The sequence below is a fragment of the Melanerpes formicivorus genome, unplaced genomic scaffold (genome assembly GCF_026170545.1).
Source record: "Melanerpes formicivorus ecotype bairdi unplaced genomic scaffold, bMelFor1.0.p_v2 SCAF_14, whole genome shotgun sequence".
Taxonomy (NCBI): domain Eukaryota; kingdom Metazoa; phylum Chordata; class Aves; order Piciformes; family Picidae; genus Melanerpes; species Melanerpes formicivorus.
Genome location: NW_027142366.1, coordinates 17,301,732 through 17,318,559, shown reverse-complemented (window position 1 = coordinate 17,318,559; position 16,828 = coordinate 17,301,732). Strand labels below are relative to the sequence as shown.

The following is a 16,828-nucleotide window of genomic DNA, read 5'->3' as shown; positions in this document are numbered from 1 at the left end:
CTCAGAGATCATCAAGTCCAACCTGTCACCCAATACCTCCTGACTAACTAAACCATGGCACCAAGTGCCACATCCAAGCCTTTTTTGAACACCTGCAGGGATGGGGACTCCACCACCTCCCTGGGCAGCACATCCCAGTGGCCAATTACTCTTTCTGGGAAGAACTTTCTCCTCACCTCCAGCCTGAACTTCCCCTGGTGCAGCTTGAGACTGTGTCCTCTTGTTCTGGTTGCCTGGCAGAAGAGCCTGGGTATTCTATGATTGCATGATCCTCCACCTTTTCATGCTGTTGACTGCCAGGGATTTGGGGTTGGGAGCAGGTAGAGCAATGTGAAGGGGCAGCTGTCAGGTGAAATGTTTGTGGACTTGCTCCCCTGATCACTACCTTGCTCTGCCTTTGGCTGTGTTATGGTTCTGTAAAGGTGGTGGTCTGTCACAGCTGTAAGAACTGCTCTTTTCTGTCCATTGCAGAGCTGGGAGGTGTCCTAGTGTGCATATCAGATCTCTGTAGAAGTGCTGCAGCTGAGAGGAAAATGCTGCATCCAGTACTGATGGCAAGGCAGATGCTGCCCTGGCTTCATTGGGTTCCACTCTGCCTGTCTGGACAGGGAATTTGGATTGGGTGGTGAGAATTTCAGCAGAATGGAGAGTGTAACATGCTGTTTCTTGACTCCATCAAAAGATCTGGCCAGGATTTCAAAGGCATGTGGAGGTAGTGTTGAATTTCAGCAGGAGCTGGCAGCAGCCTCCTGCAGGGTGCCTCTGCTCTGGCAGCTGTCTCCAGCAGGCAGACCTCTGGTTCAGGACGTGTGCTCGCTGAAAGGCAGGCAGCACAGGAGGTTTGGGGGGGGAGGAAGCTGCTGCATCCCTTGCTGAGGGTGTTTGTCAGGGAAGAGAGTCATTCTGGAGCTCCTTTGCTGGCTGCAGAGCACATGGGGATGAGATCAGGCCAAGCCTTTGGCCTCCCTAGGCCGCGGTTTGCCTTGTGCGTAGGGCTATGTGCAGAGCCCTCTGAGGTGAGGCACTGAGAGGCACTAAGCAATGGAATGATTGCAAGGCACATGACAAAACTTCTTGTCAAGGCTGTGCTTTGTTCTGTTCAAGAGCTCTGAGTTTCAGCTCTTGGAGGGAATGGTGTCTATTGTTCAGTGCAGGCACACACAACCTGTAGTAAAGTTGGAAGTGTGCCTTGGAATCCTGATATGAAACTCCACCTTTTTCTTTCCCTCTTCCTCTGGGGCTGTGTTTTTGTGACTGGGAACCCTCTGGTCTTGCTTCCAAGCATGGTAGTGACACAGTGACATCTTGTGGCACTTAGCCATGACTGGAGGGAGTGGAGTGTGCTGATAGGACTTTCCGGTGACAGGAGGAGGAACAGACTGACTAGAGCCCCCCCAGCTGTACAATCAGGCAGTGTCTCTCTCATGGAGGCACTGCCAGGGAGGGAGAAGTGGTCTGAGCTCTCTTTTGACACTTTGCAGGATGCTGTCATAAGGAAATGTGAGAAGGTGTTGGGAAGAATAGAAGAGGTCTGTGCCTGTGGCTGGCAAGATCTGTGTGAGTAGGCAGCAGTGCTGCTGGCTGGGGGATCTGGTAGTGTTCTGCAGTATTCTTCCACTGATGCTGCTGCCTAGACAATGGGAGCTGTGCTGGGTACACCTGCAGGCAGATCAAGGGAGAGGAGCTGCAGCCCCTTGCCAGGCAGGCATAGAATTACAGTTCTTGTCTGGAAAGACAGAGGAAATGGTGTCCCCAGCATAAGGGACACACAGCTGTTGCAGTGAGTCCAGAAGAGGCCACAAAGATGATCCAAGGGCTGGAGCAGCTCTGCTGTGAGGACAGGCTGAGGGAGCTGGGGGTGTTCAACCTGGAGAAGAGAACACTCTGGGGGAACCTTAGAGCTGCCTTCCAATACCCAAAGGGATCCTACAGGAAGGCTGCAGAGGGACTTCTCCTGAGGGTGCCTGGAGGCAAGACAAGGGGGAATGGTTTGAAGCTGAGGGAGAGCAGGGTTAGGCTGGAGCTGAGGAAGAAGTTCTCCAGTACAAGAGTGGTGAGACTCTGGAATAGGTTGCCCAGGCTGGTTGTGGATGCCTCCTCCCTGAGGGTATCCAAGGCCAGGCTGGATGAGGCCTTGGGCAGCTGAGTCTGGTTGAGAGGTGTCACTGCCCATGGCAGAGAAGTTGGAGAAGATGATCTCTGAGGTTGCTTCCAACCTGAGCCTTTGTTTGGGGCACCACATTTGAAGCACTTGGGGCACCTAGAGACTGGAGGAGTGAGAATGACCCAGGAAGCAAGATGGAAAGATTTAGGCTGTTTCTCTGAGAGGAGCAAAGTGTTCTGAGGACAGTGAGCCTTCAGCTGCATGCAGTGACAGCCTGCAGCTTCAGACTGAGACCTCTGGCAGAGCCTTGGGTGCAGAGGAGCATCATAGGGAGGTAGAGAGAGAACTTTGAACTGCAGGTGGGAACCCAGCTCTCAGTTCAGCATTCCCTGGTGGCTGCTGATTCCTGCAGTTCCAGTGGAAGGCCTCTTGCCTTCAGGATGGCTCCAGAGGTGCTGTCTAGCCCTTAGCTTCCTGTAGGTGGTGCTGAGGTATTTCAGGAGAGACCAAACACATCTCCTTAGCAAGCTGCTGCCTACAAAGCCACAGCTGTGGGAACTCTGCTGGTTTCCAAGCTGTCCCTTGCATTTTGCATGAAGCAGCTGTGTTTGCACAGAGGCACAGAATTGACCAGGCTGGAAAAGACCTCAGAGATCACCAAGTCCAACCTCTCCCCCAGCACCATCTGATCAACTCAACCATGGCACCAAGGGCCTCAGCCAGGCTCCTCCTGAACACCTCCAGGGATGGGGACTCCACCACCTCCCTGGGCAGCACATCCCAGTGGCCAATCTCTCTTTCTATGAAGAACTTCTTCCTCACCTGCAGCCTGAATCTCCCCTGGCACAGCTTGAGACTATGTCCTCTTGTTCTGGTGCTGGGTGCTTGAGAGAAGAGACCAACCCCCACCTGGCTCCACGGACTTGGAGAGAGCAAGAAGGTCTCCCCTGAGCCTCCTCTTCTCCAGGCTAAGCAACCCCAGCTCCCTCAGCCTCTCCTCACAGGGCTGTGCCCCAGACCCCTCCCCAGCTTTGTTGCCCTTCTCTGGACACCTTCAAGTCTCTCAATGTCCTTCTTGAGCTGAGGAGCCCAGAGCTGGACACAGGACTCAAGGGGTGGCCTGAGCAGTGCTGAGCACAGGGCACAAGGACTTCCCTGCTCCTGCTGGCCACACTCTTCCTGATGCAGGCCAGGATGCCCTTGGCCTTCTTGGCCACCTGGGCACACTGCAGGCTCATGTTCAGCTGCTGTCAACCAGCACCCCTAGGTCCCTCTCTGTTTGGCTGCTCTCAGCCACTCTGTCCCCAGCAGGCAGGAGGTGACAGCCAGGCCATGTTGGCTGCATCCTTAGTGCTGCCAGAGTCATGAGCTGCTATTAAACCCCAGGGTAGGGCTCCTGGGACTTTTTGATTCTTATTCTAATGGAGAAAACTGAAACATTTTCTTTTTGATTAGTTCAGAACATAGATTTGAGAGTCCCCAGATTCAGCATTGGTGTGGAGCACCAAAGCAAGGACTTTAGGACCAAGAAGGTCCAGTTGCTAGGACCTGCAGCACTGACAAGGCTCCCAGTGTTGCAGTGGGTGTCTAACCTAAGCCTGTGCTCAGGTGAGGAGTTTAAGACTACTTTCCCCAAGCTGTGTCTGCAGCTGCAGGGAGTGTGTGAGCTTGACTGGCTGATGGCCTGGCTGCTTTTAGTAACCTGCAGCACTGCATCCAGCTCTGCAGCCCCCCAGCACAAGAAGGGCATGGAAAGGGTCCAGAGGAGGCCACAAAGATGATCAGAGGGCTGGAGAAGCTCTCCAGGCTGAGGAGACCTTCTCTCTGAGCAGCCTTCTCTCTCCAGGGAGACCTCAGAGCAGCCTCCCAGTACCTGAAGGGGCTCCAGGAGAGCTGGGGAAGGACTTCTGACAAGGGCTTGGAATGACAGAACAAGGGACAAAGGTTTGAAACTAGAGCAGGGCTGATTTAGATTGGACGTTAGGAAGAAGTTCTTTACAATGAGGTAGGTGAGGCACTGGAACAGGTTGCCCAGAGAAGCTGTGGACATCTCATCCTTGAAGTGTTCAAGAGCAGGCTGGATGAGGCTCTGAGCAACCTGGGCTGGTGAGAGGTGTCCCTGGCCATGGCAGGGGGTTTGGAGCTGGATAAAGCTCCCCTGTGGGAACAGGCTGGGAGAGTTGGGGCTGTTCAGTCTGGAGAGAAGGCTCCAGGGAGCCTTTAGAGCAGCCTTGCAGTACCTGAAGGGCTCCAGGAGAGCTGGGGAGGGACTTGGGACAAAGGCTGGGAGTGCCAGCAGGAGGGGCAATAGTTTGAAACTAGAGCAGGGGAGATTTAGACTGGAGAGTAGGAAGAAGTTCTTTCCAGTGAGGTAGGTGAGACACTGGAACAGGTTGCCCAGAGAAGCTGTGGACATCTCATCCCTGAAGTGTTCAAGAGCAGGCTGGATGAGGCTCTGAGTAGCCTGGGCTAGTAGGAGATGTCCCTGGCCATGGCACAGGGGGCTGGAACTGGATGATCTTCAAGGTCCCTTCCAAATCCAAGCATTCTAGGATTCTATATACCCATCTCAGTATGCCAGCTCCTCAGCAGCTGTCCTTGAGCCCTGCTCCCCATGTGTCATCTGATCAGAGATGTGCAAAAACCAAAGGGTTGAAACTAGCTTCTGCTGGCAGAAAGTGGATTTCTTGTTGGGGATTGAATAGCCACTTGGAGGCTGGGGAATGAAGCTGCTTTATCCCAGCAACCCCTCAATTCTGTGGGCCAAAGGAAAAGCATTAGGCAGGCCTCTGGCTGCCAGTTAGCTGATGGAGCAGATGAAACTCAGTATTGATAGATGTGAATAATGCATGGGAGGCCAACCAGCCCTTCTGAGGCACATAACTGCTCTGGACAGAGCTCCTGGAGTTGCAGCAGATGGCTCAGGGAAAATCTCAACACAGCAAAAAATAAAGCTCAGGGTGCAGCCACACTGCAAAGTATCAGAGGTAAGGAGCAGAGAACAAGGGAGAGCCTGCCCTGCATTCTTGGGGTACCCACCAGGGCAACAGAGCTGGGGAGGGGGCTGGAGCACAGCCCTGGGAGGAGAGGCTGAGGGAGCTGGGGTTGCTTAGCCTGGAGAAGAGGAGGCTCAGGGGAGACCTTCTTGCTCTCTGCAACTCCCTGCAGGGAGGTTGGAGCCAGGTGGGGGTTGGTCTCTTCTCCCAGGCACCCAGCAGCAGAACAAGAGGACACAGTCTCAAGCTGTGCCAGGGAAGATTCAGGCTGGATGTTAGGAAGAAGTTCTTCCCAGCAAGAGAGATTGGCCACTGGGATGTGCTGCCCAGGGAGGTGGTGGAGTCCCCATCCCTGGAGGTGTTTAAGAAGAGCCTGGCTGAGGCCCTTGGTGCCATGGTTGAGTTGATCAGATGGTGCTGGGGGAGAGGTTGGACTTGGTGATCTCTGAGGTCTTTTCCAACCTGGTTAATTCTATTTTTCCCTCCTCCCTCCTCCCTCCTCCCTCCTCCCTCCCCCATTCCCCCTTCCCCATTCCCCCTTCCCCATTCCCCCTTTCCCTTCCCCCTTTCCCTTCCCCCTTTCCCTTCCCCCTTTCCCTTCCCCCTTCCCCCTTCCCCCTTCCCCCTTCCCCCTCCCCCCTTCCCCCTCCCCCCTTCCCCCTCCCCCCTTCCCCCTCCCCCCTCCCCCCTCCCCCCTCCCCCCTTCCCCCTCCCCCCTTCCCCCTCCCCCCTTCCCCCTCCCCCCTTCCCCCTCCCCCCTTCCCCCTCCCCCCTTCCCCCTCCCCCCTTCCCCCTCCCCCCTTCCCCCTTCCCCCTCCCCCCTTCCCCCTCCCCCCTTCCCCCTCCCCCCTTCCCCCTCCCCCTTCCCCCTCCCCCCTCCCCCCTCCCCCCTTCCCCCTTCCCCCTTCCCCCTTCCCCCTCCCCCCTTCCCCCTCCCCCCTCCCCCCTCCCCCCTCCCCCCTTCCCCCTCCCCCCTCCCCCCTCCCCCCTTCCCCCTTCCCCCTCCCCCCTTCCCCCTCCCCCCCTCTCCCCTTCCCCCCTCCCCCCTTCCCCCCTCCCCTCCCCTTCCCTTCCTCCCTGAGTTTCATGGGGTGCCTTGCAGCCAGTGCAAGGTCTTCCCCTTCCCACAGTCCTGCATCTTCCTGGGCTCTCTCTTGGCTCCATGGTTTTACTTGGTTAAGCAGGATAAGAGTAATAAGAAGTTCTCCAGCATGAGGGTGCTGAGAGCCTGGCACAGGCTGCCCAGGGAGGTGGTGCCAGCCCCATCCCTGGAGGATTTTAAGGCCAGGCTGGATTGGACCTGAGCAACTTGATCTAGTGGAAGGTGTCCTTGCCCATGGCAGGGGGGGTGGAACTACATGATCTTTGAGGTCCCTTCCAACCCTGACAGTTCTCTGATTGTGTGATACAGTAGAACTGGAGCTGGGTGACTCCCTGGTGGGACTGAAATCTTGTCAGCTTGGTATTCTTTTCTCTTGCTGGTTTTTGCCCTTCTGCTTCTGCCCCTAAAAGGGGCTTCTGGGTCTGCTGTTCCCCAGCCAGAGAGCTTGGGGCCAGCTCCTGGAGATTTGGGAGGCTCACAGCAAAAAGCTGTCTGAAGGGCTGACTTCATGGGGAGCCTGTAAAAGTGAAGGCAGTGTGGATCCAAGCTCCACTTTCTGGGCCTTGACTCTGTTTGATGTGGCCTGAATCCTTCTGTATGTGCTGGTGACATGATCTAACACTGTTGGCTGGAAGAGGGCAGTCACACACACTGCTGCTGGAGGATGTAGCTCATTCCTCCTCCAGTTAGTAGAGACTTAAATCATTTTCCATCTGAGGAGGGGCAGGTGAAGGAGAAATCCTGGAAACAGACCTGTGAGGAAGGCTCAGAATTGTACAGCTGAATGCAAATGGGGAAGAATGCAATGAAGCTCCAGATCAGAGCTGAAGAGCTGGTTTTCTTGTGGCCTCTTAATTCTGGGCCCTTGTGGTGCAGTGCACTGTGGACAAAATGCTGCTGTGCAGAGTGTAATTAGGTGACTAAAGCTTTTGTCTTGGTGCACTTGGGCCAAAGAATGAAAGGACCCAAGTGTGGGTTTTTGCCTCTGTGTCCTGAGTGTTACAAACCCTGCAGGGAAAATCTCCCTCCAAGTGTTTCATGCTCCCATGTCTCTCTGCTGCTTTTCAGTAACCCATTTTAACAGCCCTGAGAGTTTTCCTCTACTCACTTGGCCCATTCCTTCTCATGTGCTCTCCTGGGCAGAGAGTTACAGTCTCACAGTATAGCCAAGGTTGGAAGAGACCTCAAAGCTCATCGAGTCCAACCTGTCACCACAGACCTCATGACTAGACCATGGCACCAAGTGCCACATCCAATCCCCTCTGGAACACCTCCAGGGATGGGGACTCCACCACCTCCCTGGGCAGCACATTCCAATGGCTAACAACTCTCTCAGTGAAGAACTTTCTCCTCACCTCCAGCCTAAACTTCCCCTGGCACAGCTTGAGACTGTGTCCTCTTGTTCTGCTGCTGGGTGCCTGGGAGAAGAGGCCAACCCCTTCTTGGTTACAACCTCCCTTCAGGTAGTTGTAGAGAGCAATGAGGTCTCCCCTGAGCCTCCTCTTCTCCAGGCTAAGCAACCCCAGCTCCCTCAGCCTCTCCTCACAGGGCTGTGCTCAAGGCCTCCCCCCAGCTTTGTTGCCCTTCTCTGGACACCTTCAAGTCTCTCAATGTCCTTCTTAAACTGAGGGGCCCAGAGCTGGACACAGGACTCAAGGTGTGGCCTAACCAATGTAGAGTCCAGGGGCACAATGACTTCCCTGCTCCTGCTGGCCACACTCTTCCTGATGCAGGCCAGGATGCCATTGGCCCTCTTGGCCCCCTGGGCACACTGCTGGCTCATGTTTAGGCAGCTGCCAATCAGCACTCCCAGGTCCCTCTCTGCCTGGCAGCTCTCAGCCACTCTGACCCCAGCCTGTAGCACTGCCTGGGGTTGCTGTGGCCAAAGTGCAGCCCCTGGCACTTGGACTTGTTGAATGCCATCCTGTTGGACTCTGCCCATCTGTCCAGTCGGTCGAGGTCCCTCTGCAGAGCCTTTCTACCCTCTAACTGACCAACATCTGCTCCCAGCTTGCTGTCATCTGCAAACTTGCTGATGACTGACTCAATCCCCTCCTCCAGATCATCAATGAAGATGTTAAAGAGCACAGGGCCCAGCACTGCTCCCTGGGGCACACCACTGGTGCCTGGCTGCCAGCTGGCTGTGGCACCATTCACCACCACTCTCTGGGCTCAGCCTCCAGCCAGTTCCTACCCCAGCACAGAGTGTTGGATATGTGCTGCCTCAGGGTGTCCTTTATCTTGATGTATGCTGAGAGGATCCAGCTTTATCTGTTGGTTGGTGTGTGTGTCTGGGGGGGTAAGCCCTGCTCCTGGAGCTGCGGCATTTAATGCAGGACACACTGAGGATGTTTGCTGAGCTTTGCATCTTCCTTCAGGGCTTGGAGCCTCTGAGCAGATGTGAGAGACAGTGGATTCATCCTGTCAGTTCCTTTGCTTTTCAGTATCAGTGTAGATAGTATCTGGTCCATCTGCAGCTGGGTTTTGGAGGTCAGTGCAAGGTTTGAGCACGGAGCCACAGCCCCTGGTTGTGCCAAGCACTGTCTGCAGTGAGATTTCTCCCCCCTGCCCCCCCCATCAGTCTGCTCCTGCAGCAGGCAGGACAGGATCATGTTGCTCCCTCACCACTCTGTTGTGGTTTGGGGAATAGCTACCAGCAGCAGCCCAAAGCCACCCCCCAGTGTTTTTGTTTTCAAGCTGAATTTTCAGGTCTCTCTAAAAAGCCTGGATGCAACCAGATGAACTTGAAGAGGAGCCTGTTAGCTGGTGGCCTGCAACTGAATGCCAGGTAGAAATGGTTAAACCCCCACAGAAAGAGTTTCTAAGGCCTGTATTTGCTCCTGGCCTCTTCCTGGCCTGGTTTGAAATCTGTTTGTGTAAGGGAGTGGGGGAAATTCGTGGCTGTTGCTGAGGCAGAGGTCCTAACTGCAGGGCTCAGCACTCTGCAGTTTCAAATTCAGGCTGGAATTTTCAGGGTGCAAACTTGGAAATTCACTTTTAGCCCCCTCCCCCCTCCCCAATTCTTCTGAAGCAAAGTCTAAACTCAAGGAATGTACTCAGAAGGGCTTATGATGGAGAGACACTAAAGGGCTTTTCCCCATGTACTTCTCCCTGCCTCAGTTTTAGACTCTGGTGCTCTGCCCTGGTGAGATCCCACCTGCAGCACTGCATCCAGCTCTGCAGCCCCCCCAGCACAAGAAGGACCTGTTGGAGGGGGCCCAGAGGGGGCCACAAAGATGATCAGAGGGCTGGAGAAGCTCCCCAGGCTGAGGCTGTTAAGCCTGGAGAAGAGAAACTTGGGAGAGTTGGGGCTGTTCAGCCTGGAGAAGAGAAGGCTCCAGGGAGCCCTCAGAGCAGCCTCCCAGTACCTGAAGGGGCTCCAGGAGAGCTGGGGAGGGGCTTCTGACAAGGGCTTGGAATGACAGAACAAGGGACAAAGGTTTGAAACTAGAGCAGGGCTGATTTAGATTGGACATTAGGAAGAAGTTCTTTACAGTGAGGTAGGTGAGACATTGGAATAGGTTGCCCAGAGAAGCTGTGGACATCTCATCCTTGATGTGTTCAAGAGCAGGCTGAATGAGGCTCTGAGCAACCTGGGCTGGTGGGAGGTGTCCCTGGCCATGGCAGGGCGGTTGGAGCTGGATGAAGCTCCACAGGGGAACAGGCTGGGAGAGTTGGGGCTGTTCAGCCTGGAGAGAAGGCTCCAGGGAGCCTTTAGAGCAGCCTTGCAGTACCTGAAGGGCTCTAGGAGAGCTGGGGAGGGATTTTGGACAAGGGCTGGGAGTGCCAGCAGGAGGGGCAATAGTTTGAAACTAGAGCAGGGGAGATTTAGACTGGAGAGTAGGAAGAAGTTCTTTCCAGTGAGGTTGGTGAGATGCTGGAACAGGTTGCCCAGAGAAGCTGTGGACATCATGTGTTCAAGAGCAGGCTGGATGAGGCTCTGAGCAACCTGGGCTGGTGGGAGATGTCCCTGGCCATGGCAGGGGGTTTGGAGCTGGGTGATCTTTAAGGTCCCTTCCAACTCAAGCCATTCCATGAATCTGAATCCAACTCTCCAGTGCAGACCAGACTGATTTGCTGGTGATGGGTGAGATTGTGTGTGTCCCTAGTTCAGTGGACATGAAGGGATGCAGTGAGCCTTGCCTCTTCCTCCTGCTGAGTCCCTCTGCCTCTGGCAAAGCTGTTGCCAGCCTGTGGGCTTGGGATGGTTGGCAAGGTGGTGCTAGCTGAGCTCTTCACAGCATGTTGGCCTTATGGTATCTTCATCCATTCCAAGTGGAGTTCCCTCTGCATGTGTATTTAATCTGTTGCCTGGATTTACAGACCTCCCCCAAAACTACCTGGATGAGATTCATTGCTCTGATCTCCCAGCTCTCTGAGGGATTTCAGTAAGAGTCTTGCAAGCTGAACAAGAGGGTCAGACTTCACTGCCATTCCTGAGGTCTCCATCTTTCCCACCCCACCCCTCCTGCCTGAAGTTAGCCTAAAGGCTTTAGCTTAGTCCTTGTGGTTTCCTAGAGTGAAAGAAAAACCCCAAACCAAAACATTTCACAAGCACCTCTGTGATTTCATGTGACAAGCAGGAGCAGGTTAGCAGGAGAGACCCAAGGGAAGCAGTGCTGAAGGAGGCAGTTACTGTGGAAATCTGCTGCTCGGAACACCCCTTGGCCAGCACAGGCAGCTCCTCTTCCCTGGAGAGGAAGATGGAAACTGGAGTGGAAACATCATGCCCTATTCATCTTTGTCCTTTGCAGCTCTGGCCTAGGGAATTTTCCAGTGCCTTGCAGCAGATCTTCCAGGAAGGTCTTTCTAAGAGATGCTGCTGCAGTGCTGGGAGCAGAGGGAGCAGGAGGGGAGGGAGGTGAAGTCTTTCCAACCCCCCCAAAGCTTCGTCACTCCGTGAGGGCAAGTTAAGGAAGCCCTTGCAGCTAGGAATCAGCTGGTCCCCAGCCAGCTGGGGGTGGACAGGGTATGTTCAGTCTCTGCTGCTGGGGTTCCTGTGTGGGGGTGAATCTGGACCACCCTTTCCATTTGTCAGCCGTGGCAAACGCTGTGTGTGTTTCTTTCCCTCCCGTTTCAGCCTGTGCACCACGGGAGTGGTCAGGTTACACATCAACAACTGGCTGGAAGTGAGCTTCTGCCTGCCTCATAAAATCCATTATGTTGCCACAAACTTTATCCCCCCTGAAGCCATTGAGAGGAGCCTGAAATCTATCAGGTAAGAGCAAGCAAGCTCTGTCCTTCAGTGACCCAGGTCCCAAAGGGTGCTGCTGTCTGTCTGCTGGTGCGGCTGGGGGAAGGATTGTGACCCTAAGCTGCAGTGGTGCTGAGGGCATGGACTGAGGCCTGCCTGAGGCTGACACTGACCTGTACGTGGTGGTGTGGAGCCACAGCCTTTGTGTTGACATCAGGTGGTTGCACTGAGGCGATGCTGCAAAAGAGGAACTGTGTGTCCATTGGGTTCATCTCGATCTGCTGACCCAGAAGTCGGTTTGCATTTAGAAGAAAGAGAGCCCAGGCCCCCTGGTGTCTTGTTACCTGCAGTCCATGTTTACAGCTCTTTACCTACAGAAGTAACTCACTCTTGCTTTCTCCCTTCCTTCTGCTCCATTCTCTGTTTCAGGACTGCAAGATGAGCAGTTTTCAGACCAGTTTCCCAGGCTTTAATTGGATACCAGCACACTGCAGCCTGTTTTTTCCCTAGTCACTGAGACATCCAGTTACTGTATCACCCTCTATCCCCTTTTTATGGGCAGCATCTCACATCATGACATGAAACTGAGCTTAATCTGAACCCACTCACATCAAAAGAAGTTCTTTGTGGCCAGTAGATTGACCCTAGGTATGATGGCCTGGGAATAGCTAAGCCCTCAGGAGGAGCTGCAGTTCACAGTGCAAATGTGTTCTGTTTTTCTGCAGGCCTTACCATGCCTTATTACTATTAAATGATGAGAAGTCACTGCTTAATGAGCTCCCATTGGACTGCTCTCCTGCCCTGGTGAGAGTAATTAAAACTACCTCTGCTGTGAAGAATCTGCAGCAGCTGGCTCAAGATGCTGACTTGGCACTGCTGCAGGTACGGGGAGCTGCCTGCGGCCACCGGGGGCCTTGGAACCAGGGCCGCTGCTGTCTGGCTGCCAGGGGGATCCTCTGGGTTCTCTCAGTGTGAGCAGAGGGCATGGAGGAAATGTGAGCCTCAGAGCATGGGGAAAGGTCAGAGAGGTGAGGAGGAGTGGGGCAGCAGCAGTGCTCAGCAGTCCTGCAGCCACATCTGAGCCTCAGCTTGCTGTGGGGGGCAGGGTGCCTGGAGGTCTCGAGTTCACCCCAGCACTTAAAGCAAGTCCATTACAGCAGGCTGCTCAGGAGCCTCTCTCTTCAAATCCTCAGCACCCCCAGGGATACCTTCCACAGCCTCTCTGGGCCCCAGGCTGGCATTTCACCAGCACCAGAGTGAAAAACTTCCCTCGTATCTAAAGGGAATTTCCCACCTTCCACCGGGTGTGTGTTGCCTCCTGTGCCCCTCGGACAAGAGTGGTGCTGTCTTCTCTGTGCCTTCCCCTTGGGCAGTTAAAGCCAGGACAGATAGAACTCCTGACTTACACCACAGTGCTCTGCCTTGAGTCTGCCATGTTGGTGTCTGTGTGCAAATGGAGGCACCCAAAGTGCAGGTGGAAGCTTACAGCTATCATGGCCAAACGTGTGGCTTCCCCTGGACCTTCCAAGAGCTGTTGTCTGAAGAGCTGTCACAGCCTGTGCAAGCCTGCCTCTTGCTTTCCCTTGGTACATCAGGGTGGGGACTGCAGAGTCCCAGGAGGAGGCTCTAGTTTGGGCTTGGTCAGGAATGCTGAGCCATTCTCTGCAGTGCAACAGCTCTTTCCAGAAGCCTTTCCAGTACTGACCCCAGGATTTCAAACCTGAATTGCTCAAGGTAATGTGAGGGGCCCTTGAGAAGGGAAGTTTGTGCCAGTGGTGGGAAAGAGACTCTGGCAATCACATGAGTCCACTCAGAGACCACTATGGATGCTTGTGGTCATTGTGGCCCTCTGCTTGTTGGGCCTGGTGACCACAATAGATGGCATGGGAGAGGGGAAGGCCACTCCCTGCTGCTAGAGGCCGATTCAGAGCCGAGGATGCGAGCTGTGCTCAGTGTGACAGGTGAGGGGAACGTGGCTCGTCATCTCGGGTGCTGTGCCTTCTGTCGCTTGAGGGGGAAGCTCCTGTTCTGTAATAAAACTGCCAGGTGCCCTTAGAGCAGGCTGTGTGTCTTACTTGGCTTTGCACAGCTCTGGGATGAGCTCTGGAAAGTCCCTCCTGCTCCTGTGGTTTTGTTCTCCCCAGAGCAGCCAGGTGAACTGTTTCCAATGATAGAAGCTGGACTTCGTGTCTCGTGGGTGCTGTTTATGTGGCTTTGCCAGAGCCATTCCCAGCCCCTGCCTTGTCTCCCACATGCAAACCCTTGGTGTAAGTCATTACTGGAGCAGCTCAGTGCATTCAAGCAGGGCTGCTGCTCCCCTGGGTGTTTGTGCCCTAGCAGGAGCTGCTGCTTTTGTTTGTATGGACAGCACTGAATGCATTTTGTGCATAAGTGAAAATGGGGGTTGGGGGCATGAAAAGTACCTCAGCTTCTACTGGTGCAGGCTGAAGAAATTCCTTTAAGGCAGGAAATACTAAATTAGTTGGAAATGTGAAGCATTCCTAACCTTGTCAGATGCTTTTTGATGTGCCACATGTTCTAGTAGACCGTGAATGTATTTGTGAGGCAGGGTGAAAGGATGCAAGGACACTCTGCTTTCATTTCAGCTCAAGCAAGACTCTTCTGCCATTGGCCTGATGAGGGTTGGGAATTGATGAGAGTTGGCTTTTGCTCCTCCAGACTGGAGAGCTGGCCAAGGAGGAACCTAATGAGGTTCAACAAGGATAAGTGCAGAGTCCTGCACCTGGGGTGGAAGAATAAACTGCAGCAGTAGAGGCTGGGAGGTGATATGCTGCACAGCAGCCCTGTGGAGAAGGACCTGGGATTCCTGGTGGACAACAAGTTCTCCATGGGACAGGGATGTGTCCTTGTGGCCAAGAAGGCCAGTGGGATCCTGGGGTGCATTAAGAGTGTGGCCAGCAGATCCAGGGAGGTTCTCTTCCCCCTTTACTCTGCCCTTGTGAGGCCCCCCCGGAGTATTGCATCCAGTTCTGGGCTTCCCAGGTCAGGAGGAACAGGGATCTGCTGGAAAGAGTCCAAGGGAGGGCTACAAGGATGCTGCAGGGACTGCAGCACTGCCTTATGAAGAAAGACTGAGAGACCTGGGGCTGTTTAGTCTGGAGAGGAGAAGACTGAGAGGAGATCTGATAAATGTGAGGAAGGAAGGGACAGGGACAAGGGACAGCATCCTAACCACTTCAGCCTAATGTAAGGAGCAGCTCATGTCTGCAAACAGAGCTGGCAGTGTCTGCTCTGCTAAAGCACTGAGGCTGCCTTTGTGTCTGATGCTCTTTGCTTTGTGTTTGCATGGAGTTTACAAACCTTAAAGGGTGTCAGGAAGGAAGGGACAGGGACAGCTCACTTGTGCCCTGGGATAGGCCAAGGGGCAATGGGTGCAAACTGCAGCCCAGGAGGTTCCACCTCAACATGAGGAAGAACTTCTTCACTGTAAGGGTCATGGGGCACTGGAGCAGGCTGCCCAGAGAGGTTGTGGAGTCTCCTTCTCTGGAGCCTTCCCAGCCCTGTCTGGATGTGTTCCTGTGTGACCTGCGCTGGGTTCTATGGTCCCGCTCTGGCAGGGGGGTTGGGCTGGAAGATCTCCAGAGGTCCCTTCCAGCCATCCTGTGGTGCTGTGTAATTTGTGCCTGATTTCTCCACACAGGTTTTCCAGCTTGCTGCACATCTTGTTTACTGGGGGAAAGCAATCATCATTTACCCCCTGTGTGAGAACAACGTCTACATGCTCTCTCCCAACGCCAGCGTCTGTCTGTAAGTAGAAGGAGAGTGAGTGACTAGCAGCAAAGTGGTGAGAAGTGCAGGTGTGCTTCCCTTCCCTGCCTTGCTGGGGACAGAGTGGGCTCCTTCTTCACATATGAATGTGTAAGGGGGTGTGCAGAACACAAACCCTTGCATGTGCCTGGACCTGCAGAGCCATACGGGAGTCTGTGTGGGGTAGGGCGGAGCAGATCAGCGTGGTTCTGCTGTCCTGTGGGCCCTGGAAGGCCACATATTTATCCTGGCAAGCTGCTTGGAGTATTTTTAGTACATTTGCTCACTGAGTGTCCATCTCAGGCTGCTTGAACCTGCAGCAATATGGAGACATGCACAAAACAAGCCACTTTGTGCCAAGGCAGTTAAGTGAGCATTTCCTAGCACTGTCTGTGCATCTGGCACGCAGCATCACCTGACACTCATCCAAAGCAGCCAGACAGGGTGGCACTGCTCTCACTGCTGTGGTGTTCCCTCTGCTGGCACTGTGGTGTTCCCTCTGCTGGCACTGTACCCTGCCAAGGCCAGGCTGAAGGCACTGTGGCCCTTTTGAGAGCGGGCAGCGGCACTGCAGGGAAGACGTGGAGGCCACGGTGGGTATTTTTGCCCTGCTGGAGACTGGCAACCCTTTCTGTGTTGGATTTGGAGATGGGTTTTGGAACTGGGTTGTAGGAAAATAGTTTTAAATCCAGAATTCTGTGGGGAAAGTATAAAAATAGGGCTGGAAGGGGCCTTGAGGTCGTTCAGGAACAGCTGTGCCTGGGTCATATATGGCAGCGCCGTTCCTGAAGACCTAAGCTGGATGATTTTCCCAGGGCTGAAATTGCCTCTCCTTTCCTCCTGACCACTCCAACTGCTTGTGCTGTCAGCAGAGGCAGGCACAGCAGCCACAGCTGCAGCTGCATTTTGCATATTCAAAGGCTGTGGCTCTATCCTGCCCACGCCTGTCTGCCCTGAGCGCCCAATCCCCGTTCCTTTGATCAGAGACTGCACAAGTCCAGGCTTTGTATCATTTCTGTGTTTCTCCCCTGGCTTCCCTCCACACCTTGAACACTGGAGCTGACCATAACACCAGGATGGAGGTGCATGTGCTTCTGGCTTGGCTTTGCAGGGTGCCACAAACTCTCCCTACTGTTTGCCTGGGTCACAGAGAATGTTCTGTTTGGGAGCTGGCACACGTGCAACGTGCAATTGGATCAATGCTACACTGATTGCTGCCTTCCCCTCTTCTCTGCAGTTACTCCCCGCTAGCAGATGCCTTTTCCTGTCAGTTCAGAGGCCACAACCTGCCCTCCATGCTCTCCAAGTTCTCCCTCCCAGTGTCCCTCTCCGAGTTCAAGAACCCGCTGGCGCCGCCCGTGCAGGAGGTGAGGTGGGGAGTGCAGTGTGCAGGAGCTCCTGGCCCTCCTGCTAGTGAGACCAAGGAGTGCTGGTGCTTCTGGAGTACCTGGTCAGCAGCCTGCCAGTGCAGCTGTAGCACCCTGTGACTGGTGTTTCATAGGATCACACAATGGGTTGGGTTGGAAGGGATCATCCAGTTCCAGCCCTCCTGCCGTGGGCAGGGACATCTCCCACTAAACCAGGCTGCTCAAGGCCCCAGCCAGCCAGCCTGGCTTTCAGCACTTGCAGATTTGGAGCCTCCATAACCTCCCTGGGCAACCTGT

The 16,828-nt window shown here is 54.5% G+C and overlaps 1 protein-coding gene across 7 annotated transcripts in view; it reads left to right on the top strand.

Annotated features, from left to right (window-relative positions):
• Positions 1-16,828, top strand: part of NPRL3 (NPR3 like, GATOR1 complex subunit) — an 86,907-nt gene that overhangs the window by 28,437 nt on the left and 41,642 nt on the right. For all 7 annotated transcript variants that reach the window (XM_068147229.1, XM_068147228.1, XM_068147227.1 and 4 more), the window contains 4 exons: positions 11,283-11,420; positions 12,122-12,278; positions 15,058-15,164; positions 16,402-16,531. In XM_068147229.1, the coding sequence (XP_068003330.1) occupies positions 11,283-11,420; positions 12,122-12,278; positions 15,058-15,164; positions 16,402-16,531 (532 nt within the window). The remainder of the gene's footprint in view (positions 1-11,282; positions 11,421-12,121; positions 12,279-15,057; positions 15,165-16,401; positions 16,532-16,828) is intronic.